The sequence below is a fragment of the Anomaloglossus baeobatrachus genome, chromosome 2 (assembly GCF_048569485.1).
Source record: "Anomaloglossus baeobatrachus isolate aAnoBae1 chromosome 2, aAnoBae1.hap1, whole genome shotgun sequence".
NCBI lineage: Eukaryota > Metazoa > Chordata > Amphibia > Anura > Aromobatidae > Anomaloglossus > Anomaloglossus baeobatrachus.
In genome coordinates this window covers 55,303,213-55,325,982 of record NC_134354.1, presented here as the reverse complement: position 1 = coordinate 55,325,982, position 22,770 = coordinate 55,303,213, and the positions used below count along the sequence as shown (strand labels likewise).

Here is a 22,770-nt window from a genome sequence, read left to right as displayed (position 1 = left end):
ATCAGCTGATAGACTGGCCAGACTGCTAAAAAGACAACACCTTTATTCTAAAGGATAAATTATTGAAGGTTGATAGCCACCTGAGCACCCACGTGAAAAACTCAGTGTGAGCATAATGATGGCTAATGACATTCAGCATTGGATCTTGGCAGTTTTTATGTCACTCTGATGTGTATGGGAGCTTCTAGAATAGGAGCATGGGTCATACATCATATGTCCTCTGAGACATTCAGCGGGAGAGGTGTCTGACAGTCACCTATGGGGAAAGGGGTTTGGCAGTCACCTATGGGGAGAGGGTCTGGCAGTCACCTATGGGGAGAGGGGTCTGGCAGTCATCTATGGGGAGAGGAGTCTGGCAGTCACCTATGGGGAGAGGAGTCTGGCAGTCACCTATGGAGAGTGGTCTGGCAGTCACCTATGGAGAGTGGTCTGGCAGTCACCTATGGAGAGAGTGGTCTGGCAGTCACCTATGGGGAGAGGAGTCTGGCAGTCACCTATGGGGAGAGTAGTCTGGCAGTCACCTATGGGGAGAGGGGTCCGGCAGTCACCTATGGGGAGAGGGGTCCGGCAGTCACCTATGGGGAGAGGGGTCCGGAAGTCACCTATGGGGAGAGGGGTCCGGCAGTCACCTATGGGGAGAGGAGTCTGGCAGTCACCTATGGGGAGAGGAGTCTGGCAGTCACCTATAGAGAGTGGTCTGGCAGTCACCTATGGAGAGTGGTCTGGCAGTCACCTATGGAGAGAGTGGTCTGGCAGTCACCTATGGGGAGAGGAGTCTGGCAGTCACCTATGGAGAGAATGGTCTGGCAGTCACCTATGGGGAGAGGAGTCTGGCAGTCACCTATGGGGAGAGGAGTCTGGCAGTCACCTATGGGGAGAGTGGGGTCTGGCAGTCGCCTATGGGGAGAGGGGTCCAGCAGTCACCTATGGGGAGAGGGGTCCGGCAGTCACCTATGGGGAGAGGGGTCCGGCAGTCACCTATGGGGAGAGGGGTCCGGCAGTCACCTATGGGGAGAGGGGTCCGGCAGTCACCTATGGGGAGAGGGGTCCGGCAGTCACCTATGGGGAGAGGGGTCCGGCAGTCACCTATGGGGAGAGGGGTCCGGCAGTCACCTATGGGGAGAGGGGTCCGGCAGTCACCTATGGGGAGAGGGGTCCGGCAGTCACCTATGGGGAGAGGGGTCCGGCAGTCACCTATGGGGAGAGGGGTCCGGCAGTCAACTATGGGGGGAGGGGTCCGGCAGTCACCTATGGGGAGAGGGGTCCGGCAGTCACCTATGGGGAGAGGGGTCCGGCAGTCACCTATGGGGAGAGGAGTCTGGCATTCACCTATGGGGAGAGGAGTCTGGCAGTCACCTATGGGGAGCGGGTTCCGGCAGTCACCTATGGGGAGAGGGGTCCGGCAGTCACCTATGGGGAGAGGGGTCTGGCAGTCACCTATGGGGAGAGGGGTCTGGCAGTCACCTATGGGGAGAGGGGTCTGGCAGTCACCTATGGGGAGAGGGGCCCGGCAGTCACCTATGGGGAGAGGGGTCTGGCAGTCACCTATGGGGTAGTTGTAATTAATTGACTTCTGAGATGTGTTTTATATTGGGCTATTGATGGGATTTTTCAGTTTTGGGAAAACTCTTGTTCCTTAAATGCAGTTTGTTTTTAACCTAAAAATAAAAATGTTCTCTCCGCTCCCTTCCCTGAGTGCAGCGCTGAGTCTCCTCTGCTGCTCCGGGTGTCGTTTTTGGCTGCAGTGAAGGTATCACGTCTGAGTGTGGAAACCGTTCCTTCAGCTCTGTGTCTTTTGTACAGCTTGGGCCATCTACTCAGACAGAGCCGCTGATTCACTGATTGCCTGCAGCGGTATCGACTTCAGCAGACAATGGGAGCAGCGGCAGAGACTCAGCGCTGGGAGTGTGAATTAGGCTCAGTTTGTTAGTTATTTTTAAAAATAAACTGCACTGAGTGAGAGGGGTTTTACGAAACCAGAAAACCCCTTTAAAAGGAATCTGTCCGCAGGTTTTTGCTATGTAATCTGTAGACAGCCTGCTGCAAGGATTAAAACATAGAATTCAGGGATGTCTGTATTGTTAAGGTCCTATCTGCTTAAGCAGCAGGACTTATCATTGGTTGGGCTACAATGCACGCACACGTCAGTCCTTCACACCTCTGATTTACACCTCACTGTTTATGTACTGGTGGGGGCAGGGGCAGCTTTCTCAGCTCTGCTACATGGCTAAATCTAAAAATCCTGATTGTGTCAGCACGGCTGCATCCAGTAATCTAAGTGATACATCATTGGATTCAGCATCTCTTTCCCTACATAATGCTGCTCTCAGTGAGGAAGCAAAAACCTGCTGACAGATGCCCTTTAATGTTAACAAGATTAGGTAGCAATACCAATTGTAGCCATGAACTTGAGTGGTACAGTTTTTTCAAAAAATTAACAAAAAAAAAATTTTTATTTTTTTTTTTTATTATTTTTTTATTTATTTATTTTATTCTTGGGTAACCAATTTAAATTGATTTAATATCATCAAACCAAATTTTGACTCCACGTACCCCCCTCTTCCCCTGTCTGGGCCTGATCTTATGGTGACGTCTGAGCCGTGGATACATGGATCCAGTATAATGAAGTGTCCGGTGATGACGCAGTCCCCGGCTTCACCGCTCCGTCCCTTATTGACATGTCACTGCTTTCATTAGCACCGGGGACTGTTGATCTGTGTAAGTCACAATCCGTCTCTCTTACCAGCACTTCAATACAGTGACAAAAGAGGATTCAGGAGAATATTACTGCGAGGCCAACAACAAGATCGGAAAACCGCAGCGGTGTCCGGCAAAGAAAATGCAAGTGGGTAAGTGGCCGCCTCTCCTCACCCAGATGTTTCGGGGTTAAATCAAGTTTGTGCCATCGCTATAAATGGAGGAGTTTATTTTTATTGTGCTTGAAGCTTCTCTACTTACAATGAAGTTGTATGTACTATTCTACCCCTGTCTAATAATCCAGAATATTTGATAATCCAGCACCTCGCCCCCAGATTAAAATGACCATTATATGTGATGTATAAAAATCTAAATGCAACGCTTTGTTTTTTCTCCCATTTTTCATGAGTTGAACTAAAGCTATAAGACTTCTTCAATGGACAAAAAAGGCCTTTTCCGCTCAAATATTGGTCACAAATTTGTCTAAATCTATGTAAGTGAGCACTTCTCCTCTGTGGAGATAATCCATCTACATCACAGGTATGAGATACTAAGGTGCTGATTGGACAGCATGGATATTGCACAGGTGTGCCGTATCAAGATGCTAATAGGGCACACCTGTGCAATAATCGTGTCCAATCAGCATCTTGATATGTCACATCTGTGCAATCATGCTGTCTAATCATCATCTTGATAGGGCACACTTCTGCAATAATCATGGTGCCCAATCAGCATCTTGATATGGCACATCTGGGCAATTATGCTATCCAATCAGCAACTTGATAGGGCACACTTGTGCAATAATCATGGTGTCCAATCAGCATCTTGATTGGGCACCATGATTATTGCACAGGTGTGCCCTATCAGCATCTTGATATGGCACACCTGTGTAATATTCATGCTGTCTAATCAGCATCTTGATAGGGCGCACTTCTGCAATAATCATGGTGTCCAATCAGCATCTTGATATGTCATACCTGTGCAATATTCATGCTGACCAATCAGCATTGAAATAGGGCACACCTGTGCAATAATTATGGAGTCCAATCAAGATGCTGATTGGACAGCATAAATATCGCACAGGTGTGACATATCAATGTACTGATTGGACAGCATGAATATTGCACAGGTGTGAGATATCAAGATGCTGATTGGACAGCATGAATATTACACAGGTGTGCCATATCAAGATGCTGATTGGACAGCATGAATATTGCACAGGTGTGCCATATCAAGATGCTGATCGGACAGCATGATTATTGCACAGGTGCGCCTTAGGCTGGCCACAATAGTAAGCCACTCTAAAATGTGCAGTTTTACCTCGCAGATATTGAAAGTTTTGATGGAGCATGCAATTAGCATGCTGACTGCAAAGTTTGTTAATGTATTGTAGAAAGTACAAAATGGCTATTAAAGTATTCACACCCATGAAGTGATGTTACTATTATTGCAGCACTCTAATAATAACCTACAAGGGTTTTAATTCTCTCCACCATCCCTGCAAATCTGTCAGCAGTCTGCATGCTGCGCCTGCCATAGATTAGCCTGGGGGCCACTGACAGATTTGTAGGGGAGATTTGTCTGCCTGCATCTTTACATCAGGGGCGCTCATTTAGTGTTTCTTTTCTGTTATGCAGATGACTTGAATTTGGCCGGGATCATATCAGCGGTAGTAATAGTCTGTCTCGTCATTGTCTTATGTGGCTGCGGGATCTGCTACGCACAGCGGAGGGGATATTTCTCAGGTAAGTCATAGTCAGTCGCCAGTGTTTGAGATGGAACATTAGGGAAATATATACTGTGTGTGTGTGTGTCTTTATACGTGTGTGTCTTTATATACGTTTCTGTGTGTGTGTGTCTCTATATACGTTTCTGTGTGCGTGTCTTTATATACGCTTCTGTGTGCGTGTCTTTATATATGTTTCTGTGTGTGTATGTGTGTGTGTGTGTGTGTGTGTGTGTGTATGTTATATATATATATATATATATATATTGTATATATTATACACATGGCAGATGAAATTAGTAATGGACACGTCATCAGTTTACTAAGTGAATATAAAATATATTTCTGATGATATTTATTTATAACTAGATGTCGGTGTCAACCCATCCAATCCTCACAGACAAAGAAATCAAAGCATAAATATCCATAAATTAACTTATGTGTAATAATGAGAAATAACACAGGGAAAAAATATTGAACACGCTTATTGCAATGTATTTAATACTTCGTACACAAACCTTTGTTGGTGATGACCGCTTCAAGATGCCTCCTGTATGGAGAAACTAGTCGCATGCATTGCTCAGGTGTGATTTTGGCCCATTCTTCTACACAAACACTCTCCAAATCCTGAAGCTCCTGTCAGCTCTTTCTATGAACTCTGAGCTTTAGTTCCTTCCATACATTTTCTATTGGATTCAGCACCGGTGATCGGTTCGGCCATTCTAGCAGCTTTATTCTCTTTCTCTGAAACCAATTGGGCATTTCTTTGGCTGTGTGTTTGGGATCATTGTCTTGCTGAAATGTCCACCCTCGTTTCATCTTCATCATCCTGAAAGATGACAGCAGACTTTTATCAAGAATGTTACTCTTACCAGTCTTTGATGACAATAATGTCACATTGACAAACAGACCGCTGCAGCCAATCACTTGCCTCATTAGTCGAGTGACTAGCTCCAGTGGTCACTTGTCGATATGATGTCATTGTTGTCTTATAGTAAACTGAGAGTGGAGGGGATTTTATGTTGTACGTGTAGGGTGGCTCAGTGGTTAGCACTGCAGTCTTATGGGTGGCTCAGTGGTTAGCACTGCAGTCTTGTGGGGGGCTCAGTGGTTAGCACTGCAGTCTTGTGGTGGCTCAGTGGTTAGCACTGCAGTCTTATGGGTGGCTCAGTGGTTAGCACTGCAGTCTTGTGGTGGGCTCAGTGGTTAGCACTGAAGTCTTGTGGTGGCTCAGTGGTTAGCACTGCAGTCTTGTGGTGGCTCAGTGGTTAGCACTACAGTCTTGCAGCGCTGGGGTCCTCGGTTGAAATCCCACCAAGGACAACATCTGCAAGGAGTTTGTATCTTCTCCCCGTGTTTGCGTGGGTTTCCTTCGGGTTCTCCGGTTTCCTCCCACACTCCAAACACATACAGTTAGGGACTCTAGATTGTGAGCCCCAATGGGGACAGTGTTCCTGATGTATGTAAAGCGCTGCGGAATATGTTAGCGCTATATAAAAATAAAGATTTGATTTTTTGATAAAGATTTGAATGTCTCGGTACATTTGTCCATTCATCTTTCCTTCAATTAAATGATGTTTGCCAGTTCCATGTGCCAGTGCCAGTGCCATAAAACAGCCCCAAACAATGATGTTCTCTCCCTAAACTTCACTATTGTATGGTGTTTTTGGGGTGACTTGCTTTGTGGCCTCCAAACATGTTGTGTATTATGGCATCCAAAGAGTTAAATTTTGGTCTCATCTCACCATATTATATTCTCCCAGTATTCACCAGACGTTTTGCACAAGATCGATCTTCCTACAGAGCATTCATCCATCAAGTCACCATGGCTCAAGATCGAGCTGAAGGCCGTTAAAAGAAAAAAAAAGGAAATCACAGACTTGTTTAAATGTTGTTGTTGTGCAAACTTTAAACGCGCTTGAACATACTATTTGTTCAGCAGTGGAGTCTTGCCTGGTGAGCGTGCACAGGCCATGGAGGGGGAGTGCCTTGTTCACACTTCAGTTGTTTTCAATCCGTCAGGTCCGTCAGCAACGGATCAGTTGTTTTTTAGATGTCAACTGATGCAACTGATGTGTTTTTCACAGGATTCCTTTCACAGGAATCCTGTGAAAAAACGGATCAGTTGCGTCCGTTACATCCGCTGTGCGTCCGTTTTTTGACGGATCAGTCATGATCCGTCTGTGTTTGGGACAGCCCAGTGGGCGTGCCAAACATGCTGGGCATGCTCAGTAGAGCATGACGGAATCCTGCGCTGGATTCCGTTGTAAGACGGATTACGACGGAATCCAGCACCATAGACATACATTACAAGCTTGACGGATGGCGACGGATTCCTGTGCGGCGCGTTAATTTTGACGGCCCGAAAAACGTTACATTCTGCGTTGCTCCCCGCTCGGCAGTCAGTCAAAAACGACGGACCGCGATGCAGTGGATGCAACGCAAGGTCATCAGTCGCAATCCGTCACTAATAGAAGTCTATGGGGAAATACTGGATTCCTGCAAAATATTTTGCAGGATTCCTTAATTCCTCAAGGCTACGGATTGTGACTGATGCAAAACAACTGAAGTGTGAACTTAGCCTTACTTGTTTTTTTTTTTTAAACAATTGTACCTGCTGTTTCCAGATTTTTCTGTAGATCTCCACACGTCGTCCTTAGCTCTTGGACAACTCTTCTGATAATTGTTTTCACTCCTCTCTCCAAAATCTTGTTTGGAGCACCAGGTCGTGGCCAGTTTATGGTGAAATTATGCTCTTTCCACTTCTACATTATGGCCCCAACAGCGCTCACTGGAACCTTCAGTTCTTAAGAAACTCTTCTGTAGCCAATGCCATCAGTAGTTTTTGCAACAATAAGCTTTCAAAGGTATTGAGACAGCTCACTGGTTTTACACCTAATGAGATGTTTCTTGTGTGGCACCTTGGTATTGAGATACCTTTTGATCTGCCATCACTTCAACCAGATGATATTACTTTTCACTAAGTGGCAAGATTGCGTTCTAATTACTGATATATTTCAGCGCTGTCATGGCTTTTTGCACTTTTCTTTCTTCATGTGTACAATACTGTTTCCCTATGTCATTTCTCATTATTACACATAGCTTAATTTATGGACATAAATGGTTTTATTTCTTTACCTGTGATGATTGGATGGTTTGTTACCAACTTTCTGTATTGAAATAACACAAAAACAAACTGAAAAATACAGGCAAATTGGACATAATTTCACACAGAACTTCAGACTCATTTCTGGCAACTTCAGAACTCTCCAGCGCTTTGTTTCCATCCATTTCTGGGGGCCTCTTGATTTAAACCTCCACCATATTTGACTGTAGTTATGGTGTTATTTTCTTTATAGGCCTCATTGCTTTTTCAGTAAATAATACAATGATGTGCTTTACCAAAAAGCTCTATCTTGGTCTCATCTCTCCACAATACGCTTTCCCAGAAGGAGTTTGGCTTACTCAATTACATTTTCGTAAACTGCTGTTATGTTTTTTTCATGCCTCTGTGTCAGCAGTGGGGTCCTTCTGGGTTTTCTGCCATAGTGTTTCATTTCATACAAATGTTGACAGATAATGCACTCTAAAGGCCGCTTTACACGCAGCAACATCGCTAGCGATAGCACCAGCCCCCATCGTTCGTGCGTCACGGGCAAATCACTGCCCGTGGTGAACAATATCGCAGGTACGCATCGCACCAACTTACCTTCCTAACGACGTTGCTGTGGCCGGCGAACAAACTCTTTTTTTTAAGGGAGCGGTTCATGCGGTGTCACAGCGACGTCACATAGCGGGCCACCAATAGAAGCGGAGAGGCAGAGAACAGCTGCATTCACGTCACTCCCACCTCGTTGCCGGAAGACGCAGGAACGCTGTTATTCGTCGTTCCCAGGGTGTCACACGTAGTGATGTGTGCTTCCTCAGGCTCACTCAACCTGAGTCACAAACGAGCAACGATATTTGGAAAAGGAACGACGTATCAACGATCTTTCCCGTTTTCCGGATCGTTAGCAGTCGCTGGTAGGTGTCACACGCAACGACGCTGGATGTGCGTCACAAATTCCGTGACCCCCAGCGACATCTCGTTAGCGATGTCGTTGCGTTTAACGGGGCCTTAAGACTAATGCGCCCCGAGCCTGCAGGATGATTTGAATTTCTTTGGAACTTGATTGGGGCCTCTATCTTGCTTTGCAACCTTTTATTAATTCTTCTCTGCTGTCCACATCCAGGGAATTTAGTGCTGTGGGTTGTAAAATATCTCCATTATATTGCACATCGTGGACAAAGGAACATCAAGATCTTTGGAGATGGACTTATAACCTTGAGATTGTTGATATTTTTGAACAATTTTGGTTCTCAAACCCTCAGACATTTTTTTTTTTTCTCCGCTTTCTGTTCTCCATGCTTAATCAGGCACGCAGAGACACAAGATGGTTTCAGGTGTGATTTTCGTATTGCCCACACCTGTTACTTGCCACAGGTCAGTTTGACCAAAGTTGTTTACCCACAATTTTGGAAAGGTGCCAACAATTTTTTCCCTCCAGTTTGGGGGGTTTTGTGTGAATTTTTGTCCATTTTGCCTTTTTTGTCTCGGGTTTTTTGTGTTGTTCCAATACATACCACGGAAATAAACGTCTAAAGCAAAACATGTGTAACTGCAATAATTTTGTGGGAGAAATGCTTCATTTTCTGGAACAATTTCAATGGTGCCAACACTGTTGGCCATGACTGAATATAAAAGATCCAACCCCCCCAAAATACAGCATTTAAATAACAAATGGCACATATAACCACCTTCAATATGCCAGAAAATGGGTATTAACCATACACCGAACCCCCAAATACACACAGACACCAAATCAAACAACCTTAAAAACAGTAATATATTCTCCAAGATCCCCTAAACTATTACAAAACCCTGACCAGACTCTAAATAACCCAAACCTATAATTTCATACACCAGAACAGCCCGCACCAAAAAATATAAAGACCCCAAACCACAACCCCTTAAAGGGAACCTGTCACCAGATTTGGGGCCTATAAGCTGCGGCCACCACCAGTTGGCTCTTATATTCAGCGTTCTAACATACTGTATATAAGAGCCCAGGCCGCTGTGAAGAACGTAAAAATCACTTTATAATACTCACTTAAGGGACGGTGCAGTGCAGAATGGTCAGATGGGTGTCTCTGTTCTCTGGTACCGGCACCTCCTCTTTCGGCCATCTTTGTCCTTCTTCTGAAGCCTGGGTGCATGACTCGTCCTATGTACTGTGCAGGCGCACTACAATACTTTGATCTGCCCTGCTTAGGGCAGATCAAAGTGCGTCAGTGCAGGACCTCAATGCCGGCGAGTGTGTATGACGTAGGACGCATCATGCACCCAGGCTTTAGAAGCAGGAGGACAAAGATGGCTGAAAGAGGAGGTGCCGGTACTGGAGAACGGAAACACCCATCCGACCACTCTGCACCGCCCCTTAGGTGAGTATTATAAAGAGATTTTTACGTTCTACACAGCGGCCTGGGCTATTATATACAGCATGTTAGAATGCTGTATATAAGAGCCCACTGGTAGTGTTGGCCGCAGCTTATAGGCCCGAAATCTGGTGACAGGTTCCCTATAAAATCCAGACAGCAATGCCAGGGAACAAAGAAAAGCGCAGGAATTGAATGAGGTGAGTAATAGGGACACCAAGAGAATCGCCAGCTTTTTCTGGGAGCTTTCCCAAGACAGAAAGACAAATCTCCTACTAATTATTCCATATGTCTCTCACATTAAATTTATTTATTCTTTTATTTTTTTTCTGCTGTGAAAGGTAAGTGTAAGTTGTTATATGGAGGGAGCAGCTACACATAATGTTCCAGAGTTATAATTAGTTGCAGATAACATTACCCGGGGAGCGGGGTGCGGCCGGTCGTATTAATAGAATTGGACAATAAAATGTATTTCGAGGCGTTTCCATGTGGCTTGTATTGTAATGAAGCGGGGTCATAACAAGTGTTTGGGGGGGCCAAAGTAATAATAATTATAATAATAATAATAAGGCCCCTCAGACCTGGAGGCCTCGTCTCCTTGTCTTGATAAATCTTAATATGTTAGTTTATCGATGACAAGGAAAATGAAAAACACTGAATAGTCCCAATACCCAGTCAAATTCCCTCACAGAGATCAGGAACAAAAGCAAGCTCTCCCAGACTCCTTGGCCCTGCTGATATTTTCTGGAATTGCTGATGTCTTGTGTTCCGCTGTTTTTGAAACCTCAAAAACCCCTTTAAAGACATTGTCCACCCACACAAACCGTTTTTACAACTGTCTCAATATATGTATCTGTTATGATCCGGAACCATGGAAGACCACCATAAATCATTGGTAAAAGGTGACAAGAGCATTGGCAACTAATCTGGCCGTCATCACCTTACTAACCATCAACACTAGAAGTAGCCGAGGGGTGAACTAACATCCTGTGCACCGCGAACCCAGCCGGAGAACTAGCTATCCTAAAGGAAGAAAAGACGAATAACTCTCTGCCTCAGAAAATAGATAAAGAATAGCTAGCCCCCCACATTCAAAGACTGCGGTGATATAGGAAAACACAATACACAGATAGATGATAGGATTAGCAAAGGTGAGGCCCCCACTAACTAAATAGGACAGGATAGGAAAGGGGCTGATGGTGGCCAGAGAAAAACCCTGCAAAAATCCAAGAACCTGATAGTACAAAAAGCCCTCAGATCGCTAGATCTGAACTCCGTCCTATACCAGGCGCTCTTGTCATACCAATGAACAGAAAGCAGGGATCATTACACATTCAAGAAGCAACAAACACATGGACTCATAGGAGCAATACTCCAAACATAGCTGCAGGGAGCTTCCCAGCTAAGCAACTGAGAGGGAAGATCCCTGCATGCAAATAAACTGAAAACAACCACAATAAATGACTAACTCAGATAAGAGCAACAAGAACCAAACAACAAATAAAGAGCCAAGCACTTATCTGGGGTAGATGTGGTCTGGAGCAGGAAGAAGCAGGCTGGTGAACAAAGAACAAATGACATCCGGCATAGCCTGCTATCAGACCAGGATTTAAATAGGCAGAGAGTTAGCAATGGAAACGCCCATTGCTCAACACACCTGGTCTCTGTCCAAACCATTCCTGGCCACACGAGGGAGCCTCACAGCAGCAAAAGCATAACTGACATTCACAACATGTATCCCTGCGATTCGTCTTTAGCATTTTGTCTTTACATTCTTTAGGCAAATCTGTGTTTCCATGGTAACAGACGACAAACAAACCTTATGTAGTCTGATCCAGTCCAGCAGTCACGCTTTCTTCCATCAGTCCCTTACTTCTTGGTCACCAACTGAATGTATGTTAGCAGAAGATTGGGAATAGATTGAATAAAGAAGGTATTTGTTGTCTGTTACTATGGAAACGCATGGGTCGGTAGAACTGTAGACTCACAATGATAAGAAATTTCTCAAAGACTGTCATAATGTAATGGTAAAAGAGGTCTATAAAAACTTGGCTCGTAGTTTGGAAATTAAATAAGAGCTTGCACACCACCATCTGGGCCCTGGTGTGAACAGGTAATTAAACTGGTACATAAGCTGGATAGCAGACATGAAGTTTAGGATCTACATACACCAGAGAATAGAATTGACAAATGTATCACTTCTGCTTGACTTCAAAGGATGGCAACCCGGCTTTTCAAAGCCAACATACAGTTATGAATATTTGGGTTCTTGTGGCAGGTATAGTTATGGTAGACACTTTTTCGATATCAAAATCCCAAGAAGGCAATGCATATTTTTACATAAATGTGGCCTGCCTTTGAACTCCAAATTAATATCAGGCACATGGATGACAATAACTATATCATATTTCCTATATGTGGAAAGGTAAAATCATGATGGGATATATGCCCATAAAATCTTCCACCTGAAACGTCCAGGGGTAAAGATATCCTGAAAGGTGGGGATCCTATAATTTTCTAGAGACCAAAGCCACATCCCATTACCAACCCCATCTGAAGTCCCCAAGGTGAGGTATGTGGGAATGACTGTTTAATATATACAGAAGTTAGAATTGATACCTTTGTTCAATGCCAGAAGATACATTTCTTTGAAGGATTAATCAACATTCATTGGAGTTCTTCCCTCCATAGATCTGCACCATTTATGTGACATCACGTCTAGTACTTTTCTTTTGTTTATCCCTTTTATTTTTATCTAACTCGGTATAATGTATTGTTTTGTTCCCATTTTTAATATCATTTGTATATTTTTATAAGCACTGCTTAGTTTTCTGATTTAAATATATAAACTTTAATACATTTGTTCCTCTTGCTCTATAAACGCATCCCTGAAGCTCTGTGAGGCTAAACATTACCAGTAACCCTATGTCCAATCAGCATGTATAAACGATTGGTGGTGGCAGCTAGTTTGTAATATCTTTTGTATATTTTTATAAGCACTGCTTAATTTTCAGATTAAATATATAAAATTTAATAGCTTTGTTCCTCTAATAACTGCATCCCTGAAACCTTGTGAGGATAAATATTACCAGTAACGGGTGTCCAATTGGCCTGTATAAACGAATGGTGGTGGCAGCTAGTTTTAAGGCGGCTTCACACAGTACGATACATCGTGCTATTGCATGAGCGATCGCACCCGCCCCCGTCGTTTGTGCGTCACAGGCAATTTGTTGCCCGTGGCGCATAAAGTCGTTTACCCCCGTCACACGTACTTACCTCCTTTAATGACGTCGCTGTGGGCGGCGAACATCCTCTTCCTGAAGGGGAGGGACATTCAGCATCACAGCAACGTCACACAGCGGCTGCCCAATAGAAGCGGAGTGGTGGAGATGAGCGGGACGTAACATCCCGCCCACCTCCTTCCTTCCGCATTGCCGGCGGGACGCAGGTAAGCTGTAGTTCGTCGTTCCCGAGGTGTCACACGGAGCGATGTGTGCTGCCTCGGGAACGACGAACAACCTGCATCCAGGAATGTGACCGACTTTATGAAAATGAACGACATGTCAACGAGCAACGATAAGGTGAGTATTTTTGCTTGTTCACAGTCGATATCTCAAACAATGCCGGATGTGCGTCACGGAATTCGTGACCCTGACGACATATCGCCCGATATATCGTAGCGTGTGACGCCGCCTTAACTTGGGTAATTGTGAAGCTTTGCAGTGACCGTACCGAAGTATATATTCCATGCATTGGGATCGGTTTTGTATATACTATATGTTCACTGTGAGCGGCCAACAATTATAGTAGCGAAAGCTGCCGACACCTCGTCCAATCGTCAGTCAATTGTGTATTGTCCTGACAATTGGAGGCAACGGAGGGCTATTCGTGACAAAGACCTATTGGAAAGTTGCTTCATTTTCATTTTAGAATAGTTGGGACAATAGAAACATTTTAGTTGCAATGGTGGCCGCAGCCTGTAGTGTATCACAGTGATGGATGGGACTGTGTCCTGGAGGACATCACTCACCCCTTGCTCAGGACACATTAGGTTTGGATCTTTGTCAGACATCTCTCCAGCGCTTACAGACTTAGCATCTCACTCGGGGAAGTAGTTCAGCTGGATGCTAATGTAGATCTGTAGAATCCTCATTAATCATAATTTCATAATGGCCGATTGCCAGAGAGAGAAAAGAGCTCGGCCTGGTAATGAATTGGCGGCTGCTTTCTATAAATTAACTATATCACTGGTAATAGATAGTGAAGAGGCCAAGCTCAGAGAAGCTCCATTGTGGAGATGTGGTGCCAGAACTGCTGAGTAAGCATTTCACTCCTGGCTCAGGAGATGGCGGCAGAGCATGGCAGGTCACTTGGCCGAAATATTAGACTCTTTCGGCAAAGACTCAAGAAATATGGATCCGCTGACGAAAAGTAAATGTCTTTGGCAGATTTTATTTGCAAGATCTGTTACATTCTCCCTAGACTCTAAGAGTAACCGCCCTGAGGTAAGGAGATATCACACGTCCTTCCTCCATCCATGGAGCCACATGGGTCAGCAGAAAAGGTATGTTACTTGACAGCTCTCTTGGATTGTCCTGCAGAAAAGAGAGACCTCCAGGATTCCCACAAGACTTGGCAAATCTTTTAGGCAATGTTGAAATGTCTTTGGGAAACAGTGCTTTTGGTGCATGAAGTTACGAGGCGGGTTGGTAGAAGCGCGTGGTAAAATGGTCATGGCCTGAAAATGGAGACATGGTCATGAAAATCAGATGCTACAATTGCATCACGAAATGTAATGCCAGCCGCAATCGGGCAACTGTGGTTTGCCTGTCACTTGAATTTGGCAACTAAAGTACTATCTATTTACGACCACCAGTTTCCAAAATGAAGGGTGGTCTTTTCACTTTGGCGCCATTCACAGGTTTCTTTTACTAGAAATCTAGATCACATCTGATCAATGACCGTTTTCTTAGAATATTCACATGTCCAGTAACATAAAGGTGTTGAAGTTCTCTATAGACATCTTAATTGGAGGTTGTCTGAATAAGTAGTGTTTGGTTGTGTATATTGTATATATGAGATAGTGGAATTTTCCTGTAAGGCCTGCGTTTCAATCGACTAACAAACTCTAAAGCAGCAAAATGGTAGAAAAAGCTTAATGAAGATGTGTCGCCCACCTGCAGCGGTCGCCTCAGGGACCTCTCTCCACCTTCCGGGACGCCGCAGGGTCTGCACTTTGGTACGTCTGGCAACAGGTATGTCAGGTTGTTCGTGTATGGATGAGTCGTGACGCCACTCTCTGTTTGCGATCAGGGATATGGGTGACCGCCACTGCAGCTTTAATCAGAGTCTGGGGCTGATGGAGTCTGCAGTTAGATGGTGTGGCCTCCTGAGAGTGAGGCTGGCACCAGGGGCTCGGGTGTGTGGAACTACTGGTCCCAGAATAACTCAGTCTCAGTCCAAAAATGTCTTTCAATTGTTTTACTCACTTTTGGTGGTATTGTGAGTTACCCGGGTGACACTGTGATGAACCAGGAGAAATCAGGTATCCTGCAGGCCGGTCTAAGGGTAACTGTCAACTCGCCTTCCTAGCCGTCCTTGTTTCGGATAACCCCTGACTAGACGTACTGCGGGATTCATCCAGGGAAGTCTCCCCTTTTTGGCCTGTTTGCCGGCAGCGTGGACCAAGTGAGACAACTTCAGGCTCGATCCCTCTTATGGGCCCCCTTGTTGCTGCTGAGGCTCGGACTCTGTGTAGGTTGGTGAGGCACATCCAGTACCCTCACCGGCAGGTTTAGCAGCTCGAATAAATGGATATCTGCTCTAGGGACCTGTTTCCTCGTGTGGGCCTGGTCACCGGCAGCCCCCGTACTCGACCACCTCTTCCCTAGGCGTCTTTCAGGCTGATCCACAGGTAACTGTTCTCCCCCGCCAACAGCTACTAGACGTGCAGGGTCTCACTAGCTTCTCTGCGCTCCACTCCTCTTCCTTGCACTCTGAGCTTCACTAGCAGACTGGCTCACTGCTCCCTCCCCTCTGTGCCTGCCTCTGCAACCTAGCTTCCAGGCCCTCCCCTACACCCCTCAGATGAGATGTGGAGGGAAGCCCCCTCTTGGATCTACCCAAGGGTCCCCTCTAATGGTGTGGGAGACCTGGTCACTATGTGTCTGTGCGTACACACCCTATTCCAGCCTTTAGGATTACCTGACAGCACTGACCCAGCATGGGTGCAGTACTCAGTGGTGGCTGACCAGGTCAGGGGCGCAACAAAGACTATTTAGAAAGTTACTTAGTGAGCAACTAAACTTTTTAACCTTTTTTTTAAGTTTCTTACATATTTTTGAAGGTCCAGGTGTTGAGACCCTTATCTTGTGAGACAGGAGCCCACAGAGTGATCTATAAACTTAATAGAAAGTCATAGGCTTCTTGGTGTTCTTCTGAACAATTGGTGGGCTTCAAAGAGCCTGGATCCCAACCAATCTGCAGGCAATTAAAGTACCTAAAAATGTTTGTTTTGGTACTCTCTATCTTTGCAATTCATTAGCTTGGAAGCTGTTTATAAAATGAATGGCAAGTTGGATTATTAAGGAGCCATAATGGGCTGTTCTGTGATGAGCTATTGGGCATCAAGGACCCATTTTTTGTCCTTATACAGGGGCCATCTAATGACTTTGTCCTAAGCATTTTGGTAGATCATTGTGAACGTGTCAGGTCCAATATATACTCAGAACCACGAGCAGTTCTGGGTCATATTGCTAATCCCTCCCTAACTGTCCCTGTATCTAGTAGCATAGATAAACAGATATTTAGAAAAAAAGTATTTTTAAAGATCCTTTATGATATGTTAATGAGGCCAGCGACTAGTCGCAAGGGTGTTCGTTCCCTTGGTTAGTTGGCCCACTTAGCATGTTAGCACGCCCATAGGGAGGTGATAACATGCCATTCAATGCCCAGCGTCATCAGCGGTGACGCTCGTACCTGTGTCCGTTGTCACCACCTCAGATGCCGAGTTTAGGCTTAGTGTGCATGATCAGAAGTCACGGCACTTCATCCGCAATAGACTTCTATGAAGTCTGGACGCGGACGCCCAACTTCATAGTGCTCATGACCAGAAGTGCTGGAATTTCTGATCCTGTCCACGGACTCTAAACCCAACGTCTGAGGCAGTGACAACAGACACAGGTACGTGCGTCACCACCGATGACACTGAGTAATGGGCATTGAATAGCTTGTTAGCACTTTCCTGTGGGCAGGCTAAGAGGGCAGACTAGTTAGGGAAATAACGCCCCTGTGACTAGTCCCTGACTCATTAGCATAGCATATAAAGGATCTTTAGAAATACTTTTTCTAAAGATCTCTTTATCTATGCTAGTGTATACAGGGACGGTTAGGCAGGATTAGCAATAAGCACCCAGGACTGCTTTTGGTTCTGGGTGCATATTGGACCTGACAGGTTCCCTTTAAACAATATCCAGTCATTTATTCTGTTTGTGAGTAGACAGATTACCACCTTCATAAGAGCTGTATTGATGGCCACTTAGGTTTTTACCTAAAATCTGAATACATGAGGGACTGCAAGGCCTGAATATGGGATCAGTAAACCATAGGGGAAAACAATTCTATTTACATAACCTTTCATGTACCGGAATGCACAATACGTTGTAAGGAGGGGATGGCGGAGACCTGCGTAATGTTATCTTTGTTCTTGTGCTAAAGTTTAAAAAAAAAGAAAAACACGTTGACGCCCCGAGAGTTAGGAGTGATGTCAAACCAAACACAAAGGCAGGAAACTGTCAGCCGAGCGGTCAGAGAGTGTCCGGGAGGAAGTGAGCGAGTGTCAGCTCAGCGGCCCGCATCCTCTGCAGTGCAGGGGGTGATCCCCGATAACGGCTGAGATCTGCCCTGCCAGCCCCCAGAGCAGGAATACTCCTACCAGACAGGAGGAAGGGTCTGGATCCTGTATACGATGACAGCAAGATGAGATCAGCTGAATGTCTACAGAGAAAGCTTCTCCGAGATTCACGGCTCTGGAATACTAACACACCATGGTCCGCCAACACCTCCGCCAATAAATATCACGACCCAAACTGCATCCAACACTATAAAATGATAGAAAGTACCCCGAAGAGACAAAAGATCAAAGGAAATAAACTTTTTAAAAACTCTTAACTGAGGATTGGATGAGTTTTTTACCTCAGGAGTGGGTAAAAAATACAGACATGGTGCCCGTGTTTCTATTATATACTTCCTTTAATTGTTCCACTCCTGGTTTTGTCTTCCAAATACTGAGGTAAAAAACTCACCAAATACTGAATGTGTTCACGTGGCCTTATAGCCACAGACGTTTTAATCAAAAGGGGTCCAGGTGCTGTCATATAATAACCGGCTAATTTATTTATTTACTTATTTATTTTTTGGGGTTTTTTTTCCTTCTCCACTTTTCAGCATCGATAACTTTTGTTGATTTGAGGTTTTTGTGCCTATGTGAAGCTTTGTTTTATGTGGGACAAACTTTTTTTTTCTATTATTTAAGCACATTTTTGGGGTACATATACATTACTATGTAATTTATATAGATTTTTTTACCTTTTGAATGCATCCCACTTTGTGTCACATGGATTCAGAATGTGTAGATTTTTTTTTGTTTATCTGCATATAATAAAATGTATTGTATACAAAACATATGTGCTTTTTGGGCACATAATTTGTGCTCTAAAAGATCCTAAAAGATCTCTGAGGAACATATATTTTTTTTTTTTTTTTTATTTGAGCCCTCTACAGTGATATTAGTGACTTGCAAAGCTGACCTGGGCCCACTAGGACTTAACAGTTCTACCATGGAGGGCAAACCACTACAATCACGTGATCGATAGATCCTACCGGTGCTACTGTGAACTGCATAGCGTTCATTGAGTGTTATGTAGCCAACAAAAGTAAGAAATGGCAATTATGGTAATGTCTGACAGCCGGACCCCAGATCTGCCCCTCCTATATTGCTTGAACACAAGCTGTAACCCTGTACCATAAATTTACAAGAACCTGGTGTGAAAGCCCAGGACCAAGCACCGTAAATTCATGGCACTTGGTTGCTATCCGGTTGAACACAGCCAGTCTAGGGCCCCCTGAGAAATAATTCCAATGAACAAAAGTGCCCCAAATAAACACAAAAGTGTTCCCCAAGAACATTAGGGCCAGCAAAAATAAAATAATTAAAAAAGATAATTTTTTATTATCCTGGACAATACTGACCCTTGTTGACTAGTCCAGTAAGGCAATACAGAATTTTATACTTGAGATATTTTTAAGGCCATTTTGTTAAAGGGGTTTTCCACTACTTTTTCACCCCATTGCCCTATATACTATAGTTTTTCTAAACAATACCTTTTGTAATATACTTGTATTGGATGTATAGCTTCTATGAGCGCAGCTCAGCAGGAATCACATAGTACTGAATTGTTATGCAGGTTCTTCTTCCTCCTCTGATACTTCATTTTCTGACACAGAAATCAGGCAAAACAAAAGGGAGTTGTCATTGGACTCCTGATGGTGGGTGTAGAGTTTTTGGAGTGAGACACAATTTTTCTGCCTCACCAAGCTGAGCTGACCATTTCATTCAGCAGTAACCACAGGGGCTGACACCTAGTAAACTGCTGCAATCTGCATTGCAAAAGCAAAGAGTGTATGTAATCCAATCATTGACATAGACGGCTGAAAAGGGCTGAAATTTACAGAGCAAACGGTGACTGGGCTGTACTGGCCATCTCACAATTGCCTACCCTGGGCTGCTCTGACACTTGGTATCTCCCAATATCTTCAGCAGCACAGGATAGAGAATGGAGGGTGCATGCTAAGTGCCGTTTCACAGGCTGCAGCAGTGCATGATGGACTTTGTAGTATTTACACAGAATAAGCCTGGGGAGGGAAAGAGATAAATGTAAACATCAGTTGGCGGTCCAGACCTCTTCACCATCAGAAGTACCCCTGAGATAAGGGACAGCTAGAGCCCCCCTAGCCTGGGCCAGTCTAGAAGCCCCGATTATGCCCTGCCTGCACATGACAATTATCTATTGTACATGGGCCATGTGTATGATATTCGGAGGAGATAAAAATCAGATAGTTTTCATTTTGTAGCTGGATCTTTTTGTTCTGCACCAACCTCCTCCCCCCATGTTGTGTATGTGGCGTTGAGAGATAAATCTTTCATTATGAAATGCAATAACAACCAGGAGACATCATGTACCACTAGTGTACATGAAAGGCAGTTTCAATTGGCGTTACAGGAAAGGATTCTTTGCAGTAACAGTAGTCCAGATAGTGAAATGGTTTAAAAAGGGAGGTAGAGAATTATTGCACAATTTACAGTATAGAGTAATCATTAAGTTACTATTCCTAAAATATACAGTCATCCCCCTATCCATATCAAAAGATCAGAGATAGCTTACCATTTTGGGAATAATCCTTTAAAAGGTGTGGTGGGGAGGAATAAAATTAGTGACGTAGTCAGGAAAAAGATGTTTACCCCTAAATTTGGCACCCTATTTATCCTTATGTCCAGCAATGCTCATCTGCTGATGGATGGAGTGCTTCCTGTGGTGTATGTCAGCCGGTGTAGCACATTGTGACCGGCCGCCATGTTTATGTACCGTGTGTTTTGTTGTATTACACACCGTATATTGGAACAAAAACTAGACCGGAATTGGGAGATTTCCTTTCTTCAATGTGTAATTAGGGGCCCATCTGTTTTACCATTCGGCTTTCTATGAGGAGTCTGTTACATTAGTAACCAGTACCCCCTGCTGGTGACAACACAAGGGCCAACAAAATCCTGACTACTACACGTCATCCTGTGCTGGAAGGGTTAAAGAGAACCTTTCTGTTAACTATAGATAAATAATTTAATTGCTATGACGTACAGAGCAAAAAACATCGGAAAAGCATTAAAAGTGAAACATGATGTACTGTCCACAAAACAACCGCAGACAACAAATATCAGACCAGAGAACTCCCATACAGTGCCATCATACATCGCCCAATAATACCTCCATACTGTGCCGAAATAAAACTGCAATGCCATCCCCACACATAGGGAATAAAATATCAACTTCATTCAATGTCTAAAAATAATGCCATCACGGGCCCACATTACCCAAAAATACTTCCATAGTGTGCTGAGATAATGCCACAATTCACAGTGTCCCAATACATGGACAAAAAATGACCACAAATGCCACCACAGTGTCTAAATAATACCACTATACAGTGCGCAAAAGGACCACTAAGTGCCCAAAAATTACACTCCCACAATCAGAGTGCATAAAAGAATATCTCTATATGACGTGCATAGATTACAACATCCAGTGTTTAAATAATGTTACCATACAGTGTCTAAATAATACCACTATAATGTGCACAAAAGGAATACCATCATGTGCCCAAAAATTACACTCCTACAGTTCCTGCATCACCCACAACCAGACAGTGCATAAAAGAATATCTCCATATAATGTGCATAGATGACAACATCCAGTGCTCAAATAATGTCAGCATACAGTGTCTAAATAATACCACCATACAGTGCACACAAGGAATACATTCATATGTCCAAAAATTATACTCCTACGGTTCCTGCATCACCCACAACCAGAGAGTGCAAAAAGAATATCTCCATATAATGTGCATAGATGACAATTGCCCAGATATTAAAATTAAAGAATCAATAGTACTCACAATTACACCATAAAGTACATAGCAATAAAACCTCCATATTATGCACATAAATAACACCAAACAGTGTCTAAATAATACCACAATATATTGCTCAATAGGACTTCCCCCAAGGTGGCCAAAAATTACACTCCTACAAGTGCCCATCATACAAGTATATAAAGTACCTCCATATCATACACATAAATAACACCATACAATGCTGAAATAATACATCCACATATTAGATAATGAATGAATGTCTATGTCAGATTCCCCATGCCGCCGTTCTTTCTTGTTGGGATGGATACTGGGTCGCAATGTGAAATTTTATAATTGGTATTTGTATATTATGAGTGTTTTTTGTTTGGGGTTTTTTTTTCAGTTTTTATGAATAGTTTCATTGTTTTTCACACTTTTATTATGAAAAAAAAAAACAACATTATTATGAAAAATACCAACAAAATGGATGGGATTGCTAAAATCTCATGCACATTCTGCTTATTTTTTTCCTTGTGCCTTTGACCCATCAAATTGTCGTCAATTCTTTCATGATTTTTGTAGCTTTTTTTTAACTCTTCCAGTGACTAGGAAACAAAATGCAAATAAAACCACATTAAAATGCATTTTACAAAAAAATAAAAGATAAAAAATATTTGCAAACACTACTTATTCCTGGAGAAAAATCACCATTTTAATACTTTCTTTTATTTTTGTCTCCTTACAGGTGGAAAATCTAAGTAAGTATTCTTTTTATCCCACTATTGATTGTTGGGTTGTTGTATGGAAACGCTCCTCCATATTAGAGCTGCACACCGGTCACGCTATATGCATGGTCCTTGGGATGATAGAAATGATATGTGAAGATAAAAAGCTAATAGACGTCTGGAGGAGCTGGTCTATGGCGACTGTGCTGTCATCTGTACTATGAGCTGGGAAAACGAGGATAACTGCTTTTGTGCTCGGGAAATGCAGTGAAGGGTTAATGTACTGCACAGCGCACTGTGACTTCTATCATTATGGCCGGTCCATGACTTGTATGATTACATTTCAGCACGTTTATATGTCTTTCTTAAAGGATATGTCCACTTTTATATATTTATTCCTCCATGAAAAAAAATCCTTACAGAATGTATTCATAAAAAAAAATTAATTACCGTTTTGTACGT

The 22,770-nt window shown here is 43.6% G+C and overlaps 1 protein-coding gene across 1 annotated transcript in view; it reads left to right on the top strand.

Moving 5' to 3' along the window:
* Positions 1 to 22,770, top strand: part of JAM2 (junctional adhesion molecule 2) — a 174,358-nt gene that overhangs the window by 129,036 nt on the left and 22,552 nt on the right. Inside the window, exons 6-8 of the mRNA XM_075335063.1 lie at positions 2,747 to 2,849; positions 4,335 to 4,442; positions 22,329 to 22,341. Of these exons, the coding sequence (XP_075191178.1) occupies positions 2,747 to 2,849; positions 4,335 to 4,442; positions 22,329 to 22,341 (224 nt within the window). The remainder of the gene's footprint in view (positions 1 to 2,746; positions 2,850 to 4,334; positions 4,443 to 22,328; positions 22,342 to 22,770) is intronic.